A 21,589-nucleotide genomic window follows, 5' to 3' on the forward strand; every position below is an offset into this window, starting at 1 on the left:
GTAGATCTAGAGCTATAGATGAATTAAGGGTATTTAGTTGAGCTATCTCGTTTTTATTTTAATTAAAAATAAAAATTTAAATCATTTTATTTTATTATATAAACTTTAGATCTAACATAAATCTCAGATCTATAGCTATAACAAACAAGCTCAAGGTACCACTCTTGAATCTTGATACGATTTGAACCGTATCGGTGATGGTATGATCTTACGACTAAGATCGTGATTTTAACAAGCTTGCTCTTTATGCACATTAGTTCCATGCCCGTTGCAATTCTAACATCACCGGACAACGATTTACCATAGAATATGAATAGGACACAACAAAACATCAAAAACTTTCATGATTTGAAAAGTTTGTGATCCTACCATGATCTCACTACGATCGTACACAATTCTACGACTAGGATCACGATCCTACCACCATGATCCTACTAGCTAACACTACACGAGTTGTATTTGTGTTGGTGGAATCGTGGGATCCTACAATCTTACAACTTGGATCGTTCAATTTTAACAGCTCTTCATGCACACTACTTACATGGTTGTCTGATCCTACCCACGGTTCAGCTTACCGATCGAGCTCGGTTACCGAGCTCCGGTGATAATTGAAAAGTCGCGGTTACCGTGGTAACCAGTCGAAACTTTAAAAAAATTCGGATAAAATTTATTTAGGAAAATTTAAAATTTGAGAAAAAAATTGTGATTTTAGACCGAGCGGTTTTTGCGATTTATTGAGCGGTTTTTTAAAATTTTCGTATTATCGGTAACCGCTCGGTTTCTCGATTTATCGAGCGATTTTCTCGATTTCAGTGAAGTTCAACAAAAAAAAAACAAAAATTATCTTAATCTTGTAAAATTAATAACTAATTCATCTGAGCTTCAAATGAAGTGAAACAAATTTTGTTGGTTTTCTTGTAACATGATCTACATGATAAAAGTATTTATACTCATAAAAAAGTTCAAAATTTTCTGTGAGAAAATTTATTTTTTAAACCAAGTTAAATGCATAGTTTACTCTTTGCTAATCCAAAAATCATGAAACTAATTTTTTTAGTCTTCTTATATGATCCTATATCTTTTAAAAATACATGAACTCATGAATTAGTTATGGTAACATGCAGGATTGTGTAAATGTATTACGACTAGATTAATTCATAACTGACCCATCACACTTCAAAAATTAGTGAAACCACTTTTATTAGTTTATTTATACTATGATTTACGTAGGAAAAATAATAGTAGGCATTAAAAAGTTAATTACATGCTGTTTCTTAACATATTCACTTTATGCTTGTGAACTTTGTAAAAATCATAGAGAAATTAATAAAACTCTAAATAAAGTTAAATCAATTTTAAAAATCCTCTTAAGATAAGTTCTACACAAGAAAAATATGTGTTTGCATGTTAAAATTTTCCTTAATATGAGTTAATAACTGAGCCGCACGCTTCAATATTTTTCATTTTTTTTAAACTTCCCCCATATAGAATATGATGCAAACGACATTATTTTTGAAAAAAAAATTTCACAGAAGGTCTTAGAATTGTGTCTAGTTTTTAAAGATTTTTTTGATTTTTTTTTTCAAAAATTTTGAATTCAAATTCGATTACCGTTCGGTTGGGCCAGGCAGGTGTCGGCTCTTACGCCATCAAATAGTGTAAGATCTTGTTTGGATGTCGTAGTTTTGAAAAAATCATGATGTTGAAAAACTACAATTTTACAAATCAGAGCCATGCAATATCACGGTTTAGAAAAAAGAGGTCATGGATGGAGTTTCCAAAACTTCAAAAGGACCACAGTTTTGGCAATACTATGGTTTTCAAAACTACAAGATTTGTTACATTCAAACACTTATAAGTTTTTCAAAACCAAAGTATTTTGCAAAATCATATTATTTTTTCAAAACTCCAAAAGGACTTTGTATCCAAACAGACCCTAAGTTGTATAGGCAAGGTCAGTGCATAAATATTCAAGCAAACTAAAAGATTAGACGTTTGAGCATCATACAGCAAATCCATAAAAAGAGAACACATATGTCATGGATAGGCGGCGAAAGAACCGCACCATTCTAAGGGCGAGGTTTCGCTACAAGTATACGTGATTGCACCACATGGTGAATTTTAGTGCATGTTCGGTTTGTGCTCGGCAGAAGCATATAAGAGCCCAAGTCAAAATTGTGGCTCTTAAAATTTACGAGACTACAAAATAAGATGGCTGGCTTTAAAAAAATTCGCGTGGAATCAAAGTTTGGCCAAACTCGATTAAAATTCGCATATTGTGGTGAGCCTGCTGTACGTGCTTGTTCGACCAAATTTTTTTATGCGCCTGCTATCTAAGCCTAGTGTATGTATACTTGTTCGTGCCCGCTTAAAAAACCAACTAATCCTTGCTGGTCCCGTAACCCTAACCTTAGCTAGTTTCTCCCATATACATATGGTGGATGCTAATGATTATGTGCCTATTTTCTTTTTTAAAAAAATATTTTAGCCGACATACTCAACCATCGGATTTGAATCCATTGCTGGATCTTCTTTCTTCAACCTCAGTCTTCGGCGTTTAACTCCCCTACGCCGCCAGCCCACATCCATCTCCGACGACGCTCCTACCACTGGGCTAACATAGTGTCCTTGCCTCCCCTGTTCTGGAGGTGGCCCACCAACCGTCCTTCGCCACTCATAACCAGCGCCGCCCCGCCCCGCCCCACCCTTATGTCTACCTCCTCCATCGGACCAACCTGCTTTCCCGAGCATCCCTCTAAGCTTAGTAAGCACACCAGTAACACTGAAAATCCCCTCTCCGAACCCTAAACCTTGTCAGCCATGACATACATGACAGCCATGTCGCCTAATCATTGTTCCTAAATTTTAAACACTAAAATTTAGAAACCTAAATTTTTAAACACCTAAAATATATATATGAAGCATATTTGTTACTCCCGAGAGTATGTACTCCCACATACGTATGTCATTACATATGAAGTATCTCATGTGATAAATAGTATGCACATAGAGCATGTGATTATATAAGATCATCCAAATGGTATGTATAGTTTTTTATGGTTTGCATTTTTTTTTAGTGTATTACATTTTATAATCCAAAAATATGTATAGTATCTCTAAGTAATGATTTGTTCACCAAGTCCTTACCAACTTCTATATTCCAAAAATATGCGACGACTACGGGATTTGCAAGGTTCAGGTATTTTGCTTCATTGTAAGTTCAAATGAGAAAACTCATTGATTAACTTAGAGAGCAATGATTATGATCATTAGACCATATTTAAAACCATTTTAGGAGCAATATGTTTAGTTATATTGCTCTTTATGTAACTTGTTTGCATTTGAGCAATGCATGCAGAATTATCTTCATAGATAATTGTTGGTGATTGAATAGATCCAATACCACATGATTATTGTATGTGATAATCATTCTGCGAAGCCATACACATTCACGTGATGCTTCATATAATGCGATTATTTCAAAATGATTAGTGGATGTAGCCACTAGAGTCTGTTTTGAAGACTTCTATGAAATGGTTGTTCCACTATTTAAGAACACAAAGCCTGTTTGTGACCTAGCATTATGGGGATCTGATAAGTAACCAGCGTCAGTGTATCCAATCATATCCATATCTTGATTTCTTTTAAAGAGAAGACCAAGATCTATAGTGCCTTGGAGATATCGTAAGATATTCTTGACTCCTGTCCAATGACGTTTAGTTGGAGTAGCGCTATACCTAGCTAGTAACTGCAATTGCGATATCAAGCCTGGTGCAATTTGCAAGATACATAAGCGCTCTAATGGCACTGAGATAAGGAACTTCGGGTCCCAGTATCTCTTCTCCTTCCACCCTTGGTCTAAATGGATCCTTTTCCATATCAAGAGATCGAACAACCATGAGAGTCTTTGAAGGATATGATTTTTTCATATTGAATTTCTCCAATATTTTCTAGGTATATGCGGCTTGGTGTAGTAAAATACCTGAAGGATAATGCTCGAGTTGTATTCCTAAGCAAAATTTGGTTTTACCCAAATCCTTCATTTCAAATTCCGTCTTTAGATGATTGCGTTCTTCATCTATATCTTCTGTACTTCCAATGATATTTAGATCATCAACATATACAGAGATAATACAAAATCCTGTTGAGGATTTCTTTATGAAGACACATGGGTAATCATCATTGTTGGAATATCCTTTTTTAAAAGAAATTCTTTTAGTCGGTTGTACCACATTCTTCCCGACTGTTTTAAACCATATAATGATTTTTTAAGTTTTACATAGTACATGTTGCGGTTTGCGTTTGGATTCGGAATGTTAAGTCCTTCTGAAACTTTCATGTATATATCCGAATCAAGTGACTCATAAAGGTATGCGGTCACTACATCCATCAATTATATAGATAGATTATTTTGAACTGCCAATGAAATTAAATATCAAAACGTGATTCTATTCATTACTGGAGAATAAGTCTCATTGAAATCAATGTTGGGTCTCTGCGTGAACCCTTGTGCTACAAGCCTCGCTTTATATCTCACCACCTCGTTGTTTTCATTTTGTTTATGGACGAAAACCCACTTGTATCCCACAGGAAAAATATTACGAGGAGTAGGTATCACTGATATGAATACCTCTCTTTTGGAGAGCGAGTGTAATTCTTCCTGGATTGCGTTCTTCCATTGTGTCTAGTCCGAGCACTAACGGCACTCTGCCATGGTCTTTGGATCTGGATCATTGAGAAGATTGTTTGCAATCTTTGAGGAGAAGTATGTGTTGACAATTGTAGTCTTTCTGTCAAATGATTCTCCAGAATCAATACAGTTGATGAAAATTTCATCTACCCTTTCTGACTCATTGTGATTTTCCATTGTTATTGAGTTTGGGTGTTCCGATTTCCTAGCATCAGTATTTGTGTGCACCGTTGAGCTGGGATCTGGATGTTGAGCATCCACTGGATGTTTAGTATCCTTGGGTTTTGGGTGTCTTTCAACTTGACGTTGATTTGCATTTACTGATTTGGAGGAAGGATTCCTCTGTTTCCGTGGTAGCTTGCAAGAAGCTTTATCTTTTGTGTCCGTACTTCTCCCCCTCTTATTTTGATTTGGGGTTTGAGTGGTTTTATTTGGTACCTCCACTCTTTCCGGCACATTCCTAGCAGGAATATAAGATTTAGTGACACCTTTATTGTCAGTAAATACATCTGGTAGGGTATTTGTAATATTTTGCAAATTTATAATTCTCTGAACTTGGAGTTCAGATTCTTGAGTACGTGGATCTGTGTAGGAAATGTCTGTAGCATTCCAATTGATTTCCTGGCATTCTTTCTGGTACTTGAAATCTCCCCCTAATACCGGGAAATGTTCCTCATCAAATATACAGTCAGCGTAAAGGGCTGTAAGAAGGTCCCCTGTTAGGGGTTCTAGGTATTTTATGATCGACGGAGAGTTATACCCTACATAGATCCCCAATTTCCTGTGTGGGTCCATTGATGTACGCTGTGGTGGTGAGATCGGTACGTATACAGCGCAACCAAACTTTCGCAGATGGGAAATGCTTGGGGGATTTCCATGTACTAACTGCAGTGGGGAAGCAATGTGATATGCAGTTGGTCGCAATTGAATTAAGTCAGCAGCGTGTAAGACTGCGTAACCCCAACATGAAGTTGGTAGGTTGCAATTATGTAATAGTGGTCTTGCAATGAGCTTGATTCTCTTGATAAGAGATTCGGCCAAACCATTTTGAGTATGGACGTAAGGTATTGAATGCTGGACTTGAATTCCTAGGGCCATACAATAATCATTGAAGGCATATGAGGTAAATTCAGCCGCATTGTCCATTCGAATGGATTGTATCCTATGTTCAGGATAATGTGCTCGTAATTTAATAATTTGAGCAATAATTTTGGAAAAAGCATGATTTCGTGTGGACAATAGACACACATGTGACCATCGTGTAGATGCATCAATGAGAACCATGAAGTACCTGAATGGTCCAGTTAATGGTTGGATAGGACCACATATATCACCTTGAATGGGTTCAAGGAATTTGAGTGGTTCAGCTCTAATTTTAAGATAAGAGTGTCTTAAAATTAATTTCCCTGCGGCACATACGGTGCACACAAAATCCGATGGTTGTGAGAATTTGGCAGTATTTATACCATGACAAATTGAATTGCAGATAATTTTTCGTATCATTCCAACACCGGGATGACCTAGGCAATCATGCCATATTTGGAATGTGTCAAGATTTTAAAAAATTACCTTATACGCAACATGTGGTACGGGCTTGATGTATGTATAGTACAATCCTGAGGATAAAGAGGGAACTTTTTGTAGTATTGTTTTGCATATCCGTTATTTTTCGTAATGAGGAGATATTCCTCTTTGTTGTCATCATTGGTTTCAATATGGAAACGATTTTGACGGATATCTCTATAACTTAGTAGGGTACGTGTTGAATCGGGATACAAGAGTGCATCTTTGATTGTAATTTGAGTACCCATAGGGAGAGTGATTATGGCGCGACCAGAGCCAACAATCATAGCATCGCGTCCTGCGATCGTCAAAACATTTCCTTGACTCTTTTTCAGAGTTTGAAAATATTTAGTTTCCCTTAGTATAGAGTTAGTGGTACAACTATCCACTAAGCACATCTCCTCTTAATTATATATATATATAGAGAGAGAGAGAGAGAATGTGAAATTCTTCATAGATATATATAGAATACATACAACTTTATTGAGTATCAATGTGTTGATACAATAGTATGACAATAACCTATTACAACACTACGTAGGACATAGATATTAATAATATCTAATTAATTAAGAGCCTAATCGAAGTCTCTAAATAAGTCATTGGAAGCAAATTCCACTAGCATATTGTCTATGCTCTCAAGGTCCTCTTGCTCTTTAAGAGTGATGTCGTTGTTCAGTTCTGGATGAACATTTTGGGAATAACTTGTCGTCCTGGTGGTGTCAGGTTGAAGATTGAAATGAGCTTCAAATCTTTTGCCTTGAGTTGGTCGGCTTCGTCCAACAGACTTTAGGTAAAGATCAACCAAGTGTTTTGGGATGTGGCATTTCTTAGTTGTGTGACTGTAGCAACCACATTTACGACAAATATCAGATTTATCTTTGTTATTGAAAATGCTATTCCCCTTGTTATTTCTATGGAATTTCTGATTCTTTATGTGGTTGTGCCTGCCTTTGAAGTTCTTTAGACAGCGTTTGTTGCTATCGAACCTCTTTGTATTCTGAACATTTGAATTTACTTTAGGTAAAGGTGCAGTGTCAGTAGGGCGCTGTTGATGATTCTTTAAAAGAAGTTCATCATGCTTTTCAGCCTGAAGTAAAATATGAATTAATTCAGAATAGTGTTGATAGTTTCTAGCACGGTATTGTTGTTGCAATACTCTATGGGCAGGAAGCATTGTAGACAAAGTTTTTTCTATTTTCTCCGCATCGGTGGGAGCTTTGTCACAAAAAAGCAATTTTGAGCAGATTTTGTGAACAGCATGATTGTATTCTCCAATGGACTTAAAGTCCTGGAGGCGAATGTTGGTCCATTCGCGTTGTGCATCAGGTAGTATTACTGTCTTTTGCTGTTCATATCGCTCTTTGAGTGAATTCCATAGATCATGTGGATTTTCATCCATCAAGTATTCATATTTTAAATCTGGATGTAAATGGTGCCTTATGTAGTATAAAGCCCCATACTTGATTTGATCTTGAAGTGGCGGGTCTCCCTCTTGAGGAGGATTTATTGCCGTCATAAGTCCGCGTGATGATAGACTTATCTTCATGTCCATTGCCCATGTTAGATAGTTTTTGCCATCTAACTCGAGTCTTTCGAACTCAATATTGGACATTTTGTCCTACAAGTTGACCAATGATTGAATGAATTTACATATCAGGTAAATTAAATAATCATGGTGATGTTGTAATAGTGTAAAATTGTAAGGTTAAGGTAATACTTGAGTTAGATAGTGTAGATCTCAAATTATATTGATAACACTTTGAAGGTAATCATCAAGATGATGAAAACCTTTGAGTAGTGGGGGCATAATATGTAATTATTCAGTAGATACCATATTTTTCACTAATTTGTGTTGTTCAAATCTTGTGTTAACACTATATAGGTAATCACCAAAATTGGTGTAGACCTTCTTTAATTCATATACACATTGGGTACGCACGTTGAGGATAGTCACTATATGTAAATATAGTGTAGATCCCTCAGTAGTATATAGATACTACCTTGTGTATGGTCAATATGAAGTATGAATTAGGGTAATCACCTTTAAAGGTGTATAGTGTTATATCAAGTGAAGAGATAATCACATATTTTGCAATAATATGAATTTTATATAAAAATTAATTGCTATTGCAAAAACTAAGTTGTAAACATATATATATATATATATATATATATATATATATATATAATTTGAATGCATTATGGTAAAATGCATGTAACATATAAGATTTCCCGAGAATACAAGGACTGGAACGTATATATTTACAACATAAATAGAACGAAATACAATTATAGTTAAAAGATTGGGGCTATAACGTGATTTTACAGAACTGTAAAATTAAATACTGAAATTGGCTATAAAATGCTGAAAACCCGAGGGGTTTTTTGTGAAAAAGCCAATTTTTCAATATTTTTGACTGATGGGCTGAGGCCTTTTTGGCCTTTCGGCCCAGCCCGTAGCGCCCCCTCCCACCTTCCTGTTGCGCAGTATATATAGTGGCCGGTTAGGGTTTTCCGCCTTGGGAGCCGCCGCCGCCGCCAGGTCTCTCGGGAGCTGGGCCGGCTATCACGTGGGGGGTGGGGCCGCCAGCCGAGGAAAAGCGGGCGCCTGCAGCGGTCGGCAACGGCGGCGAAGCAGTGGTGGGGCGCGCCGACCGAGTAGCCGGTGTTTGGGTCGCCAGCCGAGGGAGAGGTGGCGGGCGTCGACGGCGGTCGGCAACGACGACGGAGTCGCGGTTGGGCTCCGGTGCCGTCGTGAAGCCGAGCCGACAGATGGAGCAGCGGTCGGCCGAGGGGCCATGCGGGTTGCCGGCCTTGGAGCGGGTCGGCCGAGCCACCGGGCGGAGCGGCGGTCGGTTGAGCTGCCGGAGCAGAGGGTCGGGCAGGCTGCCGGCCTTCACGTGGGGCTGTCGACCGGGGAGCGCGTCAGCCGAGGCACCGGGCAGAGCAGCGACCGGTCGAGCCGCCGGAGCAGAGGGTCGGACGGGCTGCCGGCCTTCACGGGTGGCTGAGTCGCCGAGCGGAGCAGCGGCCGGCCGTCGGAGCAGAGGGGCCGGGCCGCCGGTGGGGTTGCCAAGCCGAGGGCTAGTCGGATCGAGCCACCGGGAGGGTCGCCGAGCCGCCGGCCGAGGAGTCAGCACGGCGGGGTGTCACCGAGCAGAGGGGCCGGACTGCCGGTTCACCGGTCGTTCATCGTGCAGAGGGGGGTCACCGGCCGAGGGGTGCTACACCCTTTTCCCCCTTGCACGCGCACGCGCCTGGGCGCGTTTAGAACCCCCCAGAGGGGAGGTCGAAGGCCGCAAGGGCCCATGACCCCGGACGGAGGCCCGGACGGCGGTTAGCTACTGCAGTGGCGAAGCGACGGAGGGTGCGGCCGAGCGGTGCAGTTGGTGTAGCCACTATGGAGCCGGTAGTTGATGAAGAGAAGTCAGTTATTTGGATGAATGGAGCAGCGGCCATCGAGACCGTGGTGGATGGGTCCTCCGAGATGACTTCCACAACTTCAATGCTGGAGTCGATGAAGGCAGGTGTGTTCAGATCGAAGCCCTAGGAAGGAGAGGCAGGACTGTAGTCTGCCATTGTTCCCAGGAGGCTTCTGCCGCGCCAAACATGGAAAATCCAGTCGCGGCGGTGGCCTTCCGTGGTTTCTACCACCGCAGTGGGAGGAATCGCGTCGGCCATGTCCGTGGAAGTGCCAGTGGGTGGCACTGGAATGGAGGAAGACAGCGGAGTGTACTCTGGAGAGTACAACACGCGCTCCTCCGGATCTTCCTCCTCCTTGGATGCCATCTCCAGTGTGGTGTTGAAGAGAGGTGTAGCACCACTGCGTGCTGCCATGGTCGGTGGAGGGCCGGCGGGGGCAGGGGCTGGTTGAGCCCTTAGAAGGTCGTGGTTGTGGCCATGACGGCGAGGACGACGTGTGCGGCGACGGCGACGACGACGGGCACGCCGTTGGCCAAACGGCTAGATGTGCCGTAGAACTGCCGCCTCTAAGTCCATCAAACAGCGAAGAATGTCTCCAGTGGTGGATGAAGGTGAAGCCATCTCCTGTCTTGTACCTTGTTCTGGGAGAGGCCTTCGTGCCTTCTCTGTTGGTGAGGTCGGTTGGCCCTTTTTCTTCTTCTTCTTGCTGCTGTGTAATGGCCAAATGCTCTTTTGGATGATTCTAAGTGCTGATGACGTATTGAGAGTGATTTGAGAGAGTTTGAGAGTGAGTAGTCTCTGTTTATTGATTGTTGTTTCACACATATATATATACATGTTCAAAGAGCATGAACATGTCCATTCAATAGTGAATGGTTGCCCTTTGGTTCAATAACTGAAAAGCAGTTAGTGTGCTAATTGATCACATGCTAAATGTCTATTTGTAACAACTTACAGTGTTTCGAGTTGTAACTGGGAGATATGCGCAGTATGAATAACAAATTGTAACTTACAGTGTTAGCTTCTCGTGTTGCAATTATACATTTATAAACGTGAAGTTGTAACTGATCTACCTAACAAGTTATAACTCACAGTGTTTCGAGTTGTAACCGGAGGATGTGCGCAGTGCGAATAACAAGTTGTAACTCATAGTGTTAGCTTCTCGTGTTGCAATTATGCATTTCTAGATATGAAATTGTAACTGATCTACCTAACAAGTTGCAACTCATAGTGTTTTGGATTGTAATCGAAGGATGTGTACAGTACGAATAATAAATTATAACTCACAGTATTTCAGGTTGTAACTGAAGGATGTGCACACTGCGAATAGCAACTACATATAGACACAGAATAACCTCACCGTGTGTGTACATATATTCACCGTGTATAGCTAGGGAGGGTGGACAAACGTCAAAAAAAAAAAAACATGCTGCCCGTCCTCTGCCACTCGAGTGCCTCCTTCAAGCACCTAAAATATAGAAAGCTTGTATATATATTCGCCATGTATACTCGTGCGTACAACAAGCGATCGATCTACCTAGGCAGGGCGGACAAACGTAAACAAAAAGGTCACATGCCGTGTCGATACACAAATGTATGATTCGGGGTAAAACAGCAAACAAGACAATAAAGCAATGTCCCTTAAAACATATCCAAGGTTAACCAGCCTCCATGTGATAAGCAACCCAAATCCAACATCATATCCAGGCATAGAATAGAGATACAACTTCTTTGTGATCCCTACGTAGACACCAACTCAACTCAGCAAAGACGACGACCAAATATACTAGTGGTAACGCAGCTATACAATTCTAGGAACTGGGAATTCTGGGCACGACCATTCAGCGGTATTCACAACGTGAGACCGAGAAGCGTACATAGAAGGAGCACCGGCGGCCCGGCGCGCTCAGTCAGCTGCCCTGAAGAGGGTCATCAGGGCCAGGAAGAGGTTGATGACGTCCAGGTAGAGGGAGACAGCGGCCCAGACGTACTGGTCATACGTGTAGCGCTTGATGATGTTGTCCGTGTCGTAGACGATGTAGCCGCTGAAGATGAGCGACGCCAGACCGCCGTAGATCATCTGAGAGATCTTGCCCAGCGGGAACAGGATCTGCATTGGCAACAAGGTCACCATCAGTGTCGAATACCAAATGGGGAAGGGGAAGGTTCTGGCAAAGTAAATAGTATCACATCGCATAGGGAACGGAAGGATGCTTCGTAGACAACTGACTGACCTGGATGAATGCGAACACAAGCAGGACTATGAGCGAGGCGAACAGGAAAGGACCAAGGAAGCTGAAGTCTTGACCCCTCCTTGCACCCCAGAAAGTGTAAGCAGTCAGGCTAACCACAACCACTGTTGTCAGAATTGCAGACTCCAGAATGACCTTGCCTGTCCACATAACAGATTATATTAGCAATTGGTACATTCCTTTTTTTTTTAAACAAAAAGGGAAGAAACATAACCAGAACAAAGAGCGGAACATAGAAAGATTGCAAGTGTAACCTAAATTGCCAGCTAAAAGTTTGGTTTCAAGTCATCTCTGTATATCTCTTCACCCAAGTAACTTTTACATAGTTTCAACATCCAATGGAAGTATGCTAAATGAATATGCATCACTTAAATCAAACAAGATTAGCCCAGCTGAGGATGACCAAAGTAGTTGTTATACGAAGCATCTCTTAGTGCAATGCCTATAACAATTTGATTATATGTGAAAATCCCTCTTGTTTTGTTATTGACTTTCAGCTAAACCCCCAACCTAAACAGTAATCATACTAAAACAGTGTCCAAATGGTAGCTTATTTTCATGGACAGTAATATTCAAACTATTAATATATCACAAACACAGTGCATCTTGCAAAAAGAAAGAAAATAGAGGCCAGACACAAAAGGAAATAACTTCTCAAGTTCCACGTTTCAACCAATTTTTATGGAAACCAAAGAGTTAAATATATATTTGCAAGTTTAAAAAGGCAAAACCTGGTCAAAGGTCAAGTTCACAATAAAGCAAAAGAAGAAACAAGAGGAATAAAACAATTCCTCAAGGTGATGGTATTCTAAATGCTTTACACGAATAAAAAAAATGACCAATTCCAAAAGATGGTGATATTCCAAATGCTTCTGACTCAGACAATCATATCATAAAGCCACTAACACCTACAACTTGGCCCTACACGCATATTGGGCAAATGCCTCGTTACATGGTTTGCCAGCACATGTTCCTTGAAATTTCTCAATAACACTAACATAATAAAATCCTTCCTAAAACTAGCACCGCTATGGCATATTATGTGCTATTTGTATTGCAAAACCCAAGCAAAAACTAGCAGTAGGCAACTCGAAAGTAGTCCCACATTGCCAAAAAAAGACGTCTACACGGATATGTCATATGCTAATTTACACAAGCTGGAAAGCATGTGACTCAGACAAGTATATCATATACCCACCAATGCCTACAATTTGACCCTACACACAGAGTGGGGAAATGCCTCACATGGGCTGCCAGGACATGTTCCCTGAAATTTCTCTGTAATCCTACCACAAACAAATTATTCCCAAAACTAGCATGGCCATGGCATTGTATTTACAATGAGAAGTGATATTGCTAATTTACACAAGCAGGCGCACAGAGCAATAGCGGGAGGTGTCATAAGAGAAGAAAAAAAAAAGAACAATGCGGGTGAGATGGTTACCACTGGTGAAGGCGCATGTCATGCCCACAGCGAAGCTGATGGCGATGGTGAAGATGCCAAGCAGAATCAGGTTGACCGGGTGCTTCTCGTGGTAGAAATACAGCGGGCACAGCACTGCAAAGCAGATTGAACAAACATTTTTAGAATAGCGCACGAAATTCACAACTATTACCCATCAATCCCAGGGACACGTAATTCGGTCAGTTTAGAGGAGCCTTCATGCAAACGGCAACGAGCCTCACGCGTGACCACCTACCGATGCCCTTGCCGCGACGTGACGGCACCGATGCATGTGCACGCAGCACGCATCTGAGACAGCACGCAAGCAAAGCTCCTCCCGTTCTTCTTCCACCTAGGCCCTCCAAACTTTACGTAATTAACTAACTACTCGAACCATTTCACTGATACGAGTAGCAAGCGTGTCCTAGGAATTGGGCATCCGATTATAGCTTCAGCAATCTGTAATCTAATCAACGCAGCAGCGCAGAATACATTCGACAGAATTACAGAACAAACCCTGAACCCAACTACCTCCCCCGCGTATCCGAACGAAAAAATTCCCCCAAAAATGAAGAAAAATCAGCAGTTTAGATCGAAAAATAGCACGCGTATAAAAATCGCACGCGTATTCAGCATCCAATTCTATCTGCAGCCCGTAGCAACGCACGATTGCAGAATATATTCGAGGCATTTGCAGAAAACCCCTTGAGACCCTAATTTCCCCACCAATCCGATCACGCACCCTTACGGAAAATCCGAGGTGCAAAAAATAGGAAAACGGAAATTGAAACAGAAAGGGGGCCTCACCGATGAGGGGCAGGATGATGAGGAAGATGTAGAGCCCGAGCCCAGCGTGCGTGGAGGTGAAGAAGTGGGGGATGGCGCGGACCTTGACGACGACGGCGGCGACGGCGGCCGTGAGGAGCAGCTGGATCGAGAGGATGACGTAGATCTTGCGGATGAGCGCCCAGCGCAGCTCGGGGCTCTCCTGCATCCCCGGGTACAGCTCCCGCCCGGCGGAGGTCCCCGCCTCGAGGTCCCCGCCCTTCTGGTACCTGAACATCTCGCCGCCGCTATCGAAGGCCTCTCTCCGGGTAGCGCGAGGGCTAGGGTTTCGCGGGTGGGCTGGGGGCGAGCGCGGAGGAGTAAGCGGGCGGAGACGACGGCGGCGAAGACTAGGACGGCGACTCCTATTTGGTGGTGGAAGACGAACACGAGTTGGGTCGGATATTATAGGCCTCTGAGCGGTTGTCATTTTTATAATAATTTTTTTTATTTTAATACACTTAAAAACTAAAAAAGGTAAGAATCAATTATAATAGTTTTCTCAACTAAAAGCTATCAGAAATCGAGATTTGAATAGTTTCTGATTTTTTTCCATAAAAGTTTCAAAAATCTATCCAAACGGGTCTGTCATCTGCGCGGCCACGCTAATGACGGGTGGGTCCGAGAAGTCCTGGGCCCACGGGCGAGAGGAGCGTCGGGAGGGGTCGCGTTGGGGTGGGACGACGCGCACGCGGGAGACAGGCGTCGGGAAGGTTCCGTACTGGATGACAGTGGGGTCACGAGTGGGCTGGGCCCACGCTTTGGGAAGGTTCGTTTCGAATTTGAATTTTTGGAATTGGGTGGTTGAGGACGGTGGGGCCCGGCGGGCGGTGAGGGGGAGGCGTAAACGGTTCCTGTGCGCGTGCCCGTGGACCGAGTCCAGGCAATCGCGACCGCGCGAGAGCGGGCGCGTTGGATTGGTAGTTGGAGGCCCATCACGCACGCGCGCACATTCCGGTCAGTCAACGAGATGAGGGAGAGAGTCCGTGGGCTAGGTAGGGGTGCGGGTGCAGGACGAGGAAGGCGAGACGAAACAGAGCCTGCGTTTCCTTCTATGGCCCGCTTGCGTGACCTTCACGTTCATAGACACTAGCTAATTACAATAAAAATATAAATATTAAATATAATAATATTAAGTACAAACTTAAAGTATAAGATGTGAATAAATCATACGAGCACCGCCGAACTAATACGTTAGGAGAGATAACATAATTTGATTTCAGATCGGATCCTTAAAAAAAGATTATTCACTAATTTCCCTTATAAATTTTTCATTTATTTTTATTTGTAAAATGAGTCCTATATCCATAGCTGGTAACGAAACAGAGAATGATAAAGTGGATGGTAAAAATAGGTAAATTATTTGAATTTTAGAAATTTTTATTAGATTAGACTGTAATGAAAGATGTGACGTAGGAACTCACTTGCGTTTTATATAGTAGAGACTAGTACAATGCTCATATGTTGCAATGAATCATAACATAATGCTAAAGTAATACTTAATTTGTAAAGCAATAGTGCTCTAAGATGCCTAAGATACAACATTAGAACAATAGCATGACTCTTGATTTCTTGTCTAACATGAATATAACAAAAATAGCATCTTCACAATAACTCCTAAAGACATTTATGTACAAGAACATCTATATATACAATATTCTTAGTGACTTAAAAGTGAAGTTTTTTTTGGGTAAAACATCCCTCGGTTGGATGCACATCCAACAGCCCGCCATCATCTCCTCTGACCGAACAACCCAACTGACTATGTTCCTCGTTTTCGCCAATAGCGTGCTACCTTATTTGTCTTATCTTAGTAGCTCTTAGCTCATAATATGCCATTACGTCCCGAGTCCTTGTAACTCCACTTCTGTTGCCCCAGCCATCGGCGTGCCCACTATCCTCCTATTTGACCTGATCCGATGGTTGGTAGATACCTCTAAGGGAATCATGCAGCACAAAAGAAGAGAACCATTGTAAGAGGCGACATATTTTACGCCCTATTAGTTGTCTGAATATATAGAAATAGTTTGTTACCTAATGCAAGAGGCAAATTACAATCATCTGCTATTTAGAGTTTTTATGTGCATTATTTTAATGGCATAAGCATAATTTGTTTAGCTTATCATATTACATCATCTTGATCTATATAGTACAGCTCAGCAAGTCAACACAGTGCAAGCAAGTATAACTGAGAAGCTCTCAAAATCAAGGTGGTGATAATTAGTTAAATTAACTACAGTTCATGTAAACAAACGAATAGCATAACAAACCTCAAAAAATAAACTGGTTCAACTGAAGTTTATAAAGGAAGCAAGTAAATTGACTCACGTAAGACTATCTTTCAAACTTAATTGTAGCACTTACATTGTAAGGGAACTCCTTGCTTTGCATGACATAAAAAAGTGTATCCTCACCTTCAAAATGCCAAATAAGCTCCCTTACCTTTAGATTTGCTCTAAAAAGCAACCTGCAATGCGAGTTTCAGGAATCAATCAAAGAAAGCTAAGTCCATTTTTGGACTAAATCCTATATTAAGATTTAAGGCTAGCTCCAACAGAGCCCAAAAATCATGTCATATCACTGTAGCAGTAGCATATGCCGCTTCTACTACCCGTATTGCCCTCCAGCAGAAGCGGTTTCCACCGCTACAGTGATACAACTAGAGCGCAACAGTGATACGACAGCAGCAAATTTGATGCCCCTCTCTCCCTCCCTCAACACTGTTTATATAGGGTGACTGTGGGTCTGAATAGAGGAGAAAAGTAATAAAAAGTAGGAAATAAGATAGCTGCTAGAGATAAAAAAATAGAGGATGTTGTAATAGTGTTAAGGATGCTGTAATAGTGTTATAAAAGATGAATTTTTAGAGCATCTGATGAAGATGGTTTAACAAAAAAGAAGAGGCCAAGTGAACCAAAAAGACTGCAACATAAGCACCTAACTGAGAGTATACCTCACGAAGTCCATAAAGAAAATCTGCACAGCTACTAGCACATGCCCTCCTGAGACGTTCATTCATCCATATATCCACCGCGCCATACTCTGTTGCCTTCTTCACGACCACAACCACTTGCCTCAAGATGAACAAAAGAAATTAGAGCCATTATTATGATAGCTTTGTTTTGCAAATATTTTCAGTGTTTTAGCTATACTGGAATCATCACACATTTTTTTCACTTCCTTCAGGAGCACAAGAAATCAAGGCAATTAATATGCCCAGGTGCACAACATTTCAACTTCCTATATTATCATCCATAGCATTGGCTTATTGTGCACATACCACAACATCTGTTTAGGGCGAAAAGAACTCAAGATGGAATACAAGAAGAAATTTCTTTGAAAGCAAGATTTTAGAGTTGACCAGATAATTGTAGTCTGAATTTTTGTGGAACACTTAAAAACAGTTTCTGTGAAAGCTTATCATCACATCAATCAGGCAAAATCTCATTGATGTTCGTAATTTCTATGGCAAAAGATCCAAAGCAAATCATTTCAAAACCAACATAATAGATAAGAAAAAACCAACATAGTAGATAGGAAATCGCATAGATCTTGGTAGGCTCAGAAGGATCCATTGGTTTCTCTCAATCAGGAGTTCAAAAATAGGTAGGTATTTTTTGGTCATCACTGCCGCCAATCAGATCCCGCGACAGACGCAACAAGAACCAAAAAGACAAACAGGAAATACAAAGAGGAACCCAACTAAGATTCAAAAATCAAACAGAAAATGAAACATGAAAGAACCGAGGATTTTTGGATCACTAGAAACTACACACATGTTTCCCGCACATGTAATCAATCCAGGATACAACAATTTATAGAAGGTAAATGTTAGACGTCTAGGTATGTAAGACAAATAATGAGAGACTAGATATATTTTAGAATATATGAAAGACAAATATTGGATGCTGCCGGTGTATCAGGAACCGAGGGTCCTTGAGTCCTGAGGCCAGGCCAGCCATCCGCCACATGGCGCCATCCCGCGAGGTCCCTCCTGTGGGGTGAGAAAAGTTCAAGTCCCGGGAGAAGATGCTCGGGGCCACAGTCACTGGTCCCCGAGCACCCCAGTTCCCCGATGATCCACAGAGTCTAAGTGCCGGGAAGAAAGTGCTCGGGGAGGTGCCCGGTCACCCCCGAGCACCCTAGTCTCCCGATGATCAGAAGAGCTAAGTTCCGGGAGAGAGTGCTCGGGGCTGCGTGCGGCAGCTCCCGAGCACTCGGTTCCCCGAGGATCCGCGTAGGAGTTCTCGGAAGAGAGTGCTCGGGGCTGCACGTGGCAGCCCCCGAGCACTCGGTTCCCCGGAGGGTCGAGCAAGAGTGCTCGGGAGAGAGTGCTCGGGGAGGTGAACAGTACCCCCGAGCACCCAGTACCCCGAGGACAAGGATAGGCATTCTCGGGAGAGAGTGCTCGGGGAGGTGAACAGTACCCCCGAGCACTCGGTGCCCCGACGACCTAGAAAGGCCCCCGAGGGGTCCGCCGATGAGGTGTCAATCAGTCAGAGGTCCGAGGCCGCATTTAATGAGCATGCGTGGCCTGACATCTCCAACTGCTCCTGCCGCGGTGTCAGTTCCTGCCATGTTTTGGCATAGAGGCGTGGGGCTATTAATTGCACGGGTCCCGTCCCGTATCATCCGGCTTGCCTTGGGATAGCATCGCAAGGATCAAGGCGTTCCGTCTGCCGCCCTGCTGTGGCAGAGGAACAAGACAGGGCGGGCACGCCGGGTCGCTCTGCGGCTGCCCGGTGGGCCCTCTACACGGCGCCCGTTGCCAGGGCGTTTATGGTGACAGGTGACCGGGCGTGCGGCGTTTTTTCCACCCCCGGTCACTTCACCCAGAAGAAATGATGACGCCTTTCCTAGTCATGGAGTCTTGGAACTTGTACCCCCCTCCTTCCCGTTCGGGGCATGTCTCAGCCGGCGAGTACAAAAAGAGCCGGCCACACAGAAGAGAAATGAATCAGAACAACCCAATCGACGGACAATCCAACAAGAGATCGCAAGCACCCAAGCATCAAGAACCGAACCATAGACGAACACAAGGCACAAGGGACAGTCCCTGCCGAAGAACAAGGAGCCTCAAGCTCTTAGTTAGGCCAATATTCTTGTAACCAGCAACATCCTTGAGGGATTTCCTCAGGACAGTTATCACATCCATACAGGAGTAGGGTATTACGCCCCCGTGCGGCCTGAACCTGTCTAAATTCCGGTGCATTTACTTCTTTTTGCACTAGGTCATCCTCCCCCACCACCGGCCGTTGCATTTACTCTCATTCATTTCTCCGACGAACTTATTTAGGATCATCCCCCCGGCCGAATCTCTAAAAAGGGATCTCTCGGGATCCCTGCGACAGGAGTTAATCCTCCGACAGACGCCTGGATATATAAGACAATAAATGTGAGATTAAATGTGTTTTTATGAGGAACTGGGAGAATTTTTACGTGGTGACCGTTTGATCAACTCGGGTGGATGGTGGAGATCGTTCGCTTCTGTCGCAACTCGTGTATTTTATAGGAGTATAGATAGATGAAGCAGGCCTGATTATTACAAGGTTGTAGGAGAAGATTGCGAGAGGAGGTGTGAAGGCATCTCATATATAAAGGAAATCTAGCCACAAAGTCCAAGTGCTAATGCCCAGTTTAACATATTGTATTTACCGGCGCGGTGATGGCTTTCCCCAACCAGAGGACGCCGGTAGTGTAGCGGAGGTCGTCATTGAGCAGGGAAGGCTGTTGTAGTGGAGGCCTTCACCGACCAGAGGATGTCGACGACGCGATGGTGTCCTTCACCGAGTAGGGGCGTCAGCCGTGCGGTGGAGTCCTTCTTGGCGTTGTTTGTCCGTGCAAGGGAGGTCGTTGCCGATCAGGGGAGGACGATCGCCATTCATCTCGGGATCGTTCGCGCTGCCGCCCTTTCTCTGGATGGTGCCTGCGGGGCTCGTCCTATTCGGCATCGCTGTCGTGCACGGATCTCACTGAATCTGGACGTCGTCGCCGATGGACCATGGTCAGCACCGCTTCTATGGCCGGATGTCGAAGAGAGAGAGGGATGGAGAGACAGGACAGCGCGAGGAGAGAGAAAGAATCCGGTGGGAAGGGGATTCAGATAGATCCGAGTGGTGAGCAGATAGATCTGGTTCAATGGTTTTTACTTTCGCGAGATAGAGAAGATGTGATTTTTATCCGGTTTTCTATTAGATAGGCAGGATGAGAGAAGGTGTGAGAGGATGACGCACGAACTAACTCGTATTTTATACAGTAGAGACTAACATCTAAACTTGCCAAACAAATTTGCCACACTTGCCCCCATAACGCAGCATGAACTAGTGAATCTTACCATAACTCTAACCTTTCTTATCAGAAAAGCTGCGACTATTGCTTATCTATCTCGCCAAGTGGTGGCCCCCAGTCACCGGCAGCCTACACGTTTGCGTACGTTATAAGAACCGGGTTGTTCTTTTCCTCGACGAGCTAGTGGGTTGGCTTTCTTCTCTAATACCAGCCCGTTGCACCGTGTGTGACTGACTACCAAAAGGCATTCACTACTTGCTAATAAATATTACATCAATATTTCCCGGTTTACCAATAAAAATGACGCTATTATACTTTTGGTCATTTTTGCGGTTTTTTCTTGAACCCTGAGTTTATACATATTCCGCTAGTCTTTCGATCTTACACCATTTGATCCAAATATAAGTAGTTTTAGGATTCAGGACCATGAAGGCGAGACGAAACAGAGCCCACATTTCCTTCTATCACCCTTCTCCCTTCCCTAGGCACTAGGTAGCTAAGGACGTGATTGGTTACCCAGATGAGCTCATCCTACCCTATGGAAGGCTATATTCACTCGGAAGAAGACTGTTCGGTTGTCTGCTTCCACTATTCCTGTTTGCCCTGGTGGGTATAAATATATGGTGACATCCAGGCTCCAAAGTGATGGAGAGATCGTGTTTCACTCCGGAGCCATGCCCGGAGGATGCAATCGCATCACATCCGCATGTGCAGGCGAGCCCACAAGTCATACAGATTCGGCCACCAATTATACAAACCTTATGCAGGCAACCAATCATAATCTCAACATATTCATCCCCTTAGATTTGGCCAACCATACAGAAACTATGCTCACCCTATACAGACGGATGTAATCAACTAAACATTCTTCTTTTCAGCAAATGTAGTTTCGCTCAATATGCTTCCTCTCAGCTTGTGTATACGGTCCATACGGGCAAAATCTCATGCGGACAACTAATCACACCATAAGCTTGCCAAACAAATTTGCCTAACTTGTCCCGTAACACAGCAAGAATGGAGGGAATCTTACAATAACTCTTTGCCTCCATAACTCTTGATAGATCTTGGTTCCATTGCTCCAACCATGACCATCAGTTTTGT

At 43.0% G+C, this 21,589-nt stretch overlaps 1 protein-coding gene and 2 non-coding genes across 3 annotated transcripts; all 3 read right to left on the reverse strand.

Annotated features, from left to right (window-relative positions):
• Window positions 1–11,300: 11,300 nt before the first annotated feature.
• On the reverse strand, window positions 11,301–14,606 carry LOC133890743 (protein LIFEGUARD 2-like). The gene is made up of 4 exons (XM_062331264.1): window positions 14,183–14,606; window positions 13,376–13,489; window positions 11,914–12,071; window positions 11,301–11,789 (listed from the first exon to the last, which is right to left on the reverse strand). Exons 1-4 carry the CDS (start codon window positions 14,436–14,438, stop codon window positions 11,586–11,588), a joined length of 732 nt encoding a protein of 243 aa, XP_062187248.1. The 5' UTR covers window positions 14,439–14,606; the 3' UTR covers window positions 11,301–11,585.
• Window positions 14,607–17,554: 2,948 nt separating this feature from the next.
• Window positions 17,555–17,634, reverse strand: LOC133891839 (small nucleolar RNA Z155). Its single transcript, XR_009904294.1, has one exon. It is a non-coding gene; the product is annotated as a small nucleolar RNA Z155 (small nucleolar RNA).
• Window positions 17,635–17,753: 119 nt separating this feature from the next.
• On the reverse strand, window positions 17,754–17,837 carry LOC133891819 (small nucleolar RNA R41). The gene has a single exon (XR_009904276.1). It is a non-coding gene; the product is annotated as a small nucleolar RNA R41 (small nucleolar RNA).
• Between the last annotated feature and the right edge of the window lie 3,752 nt (window positions 17,838–21,589).

Source organism: Phragmites australis, chromosome 14 (assembly GCF_958298935.1).
Source record: "Phragmites australis chromosome 14, lpPhrAust1.1, whole genome shotgun sequence".
Lineage (NCBI taxonomy): Eukaryota > Viridiplantae > Streptophyta > Magnoliopsida > Poales > Poaceae > Phragmites > Phragmites australis.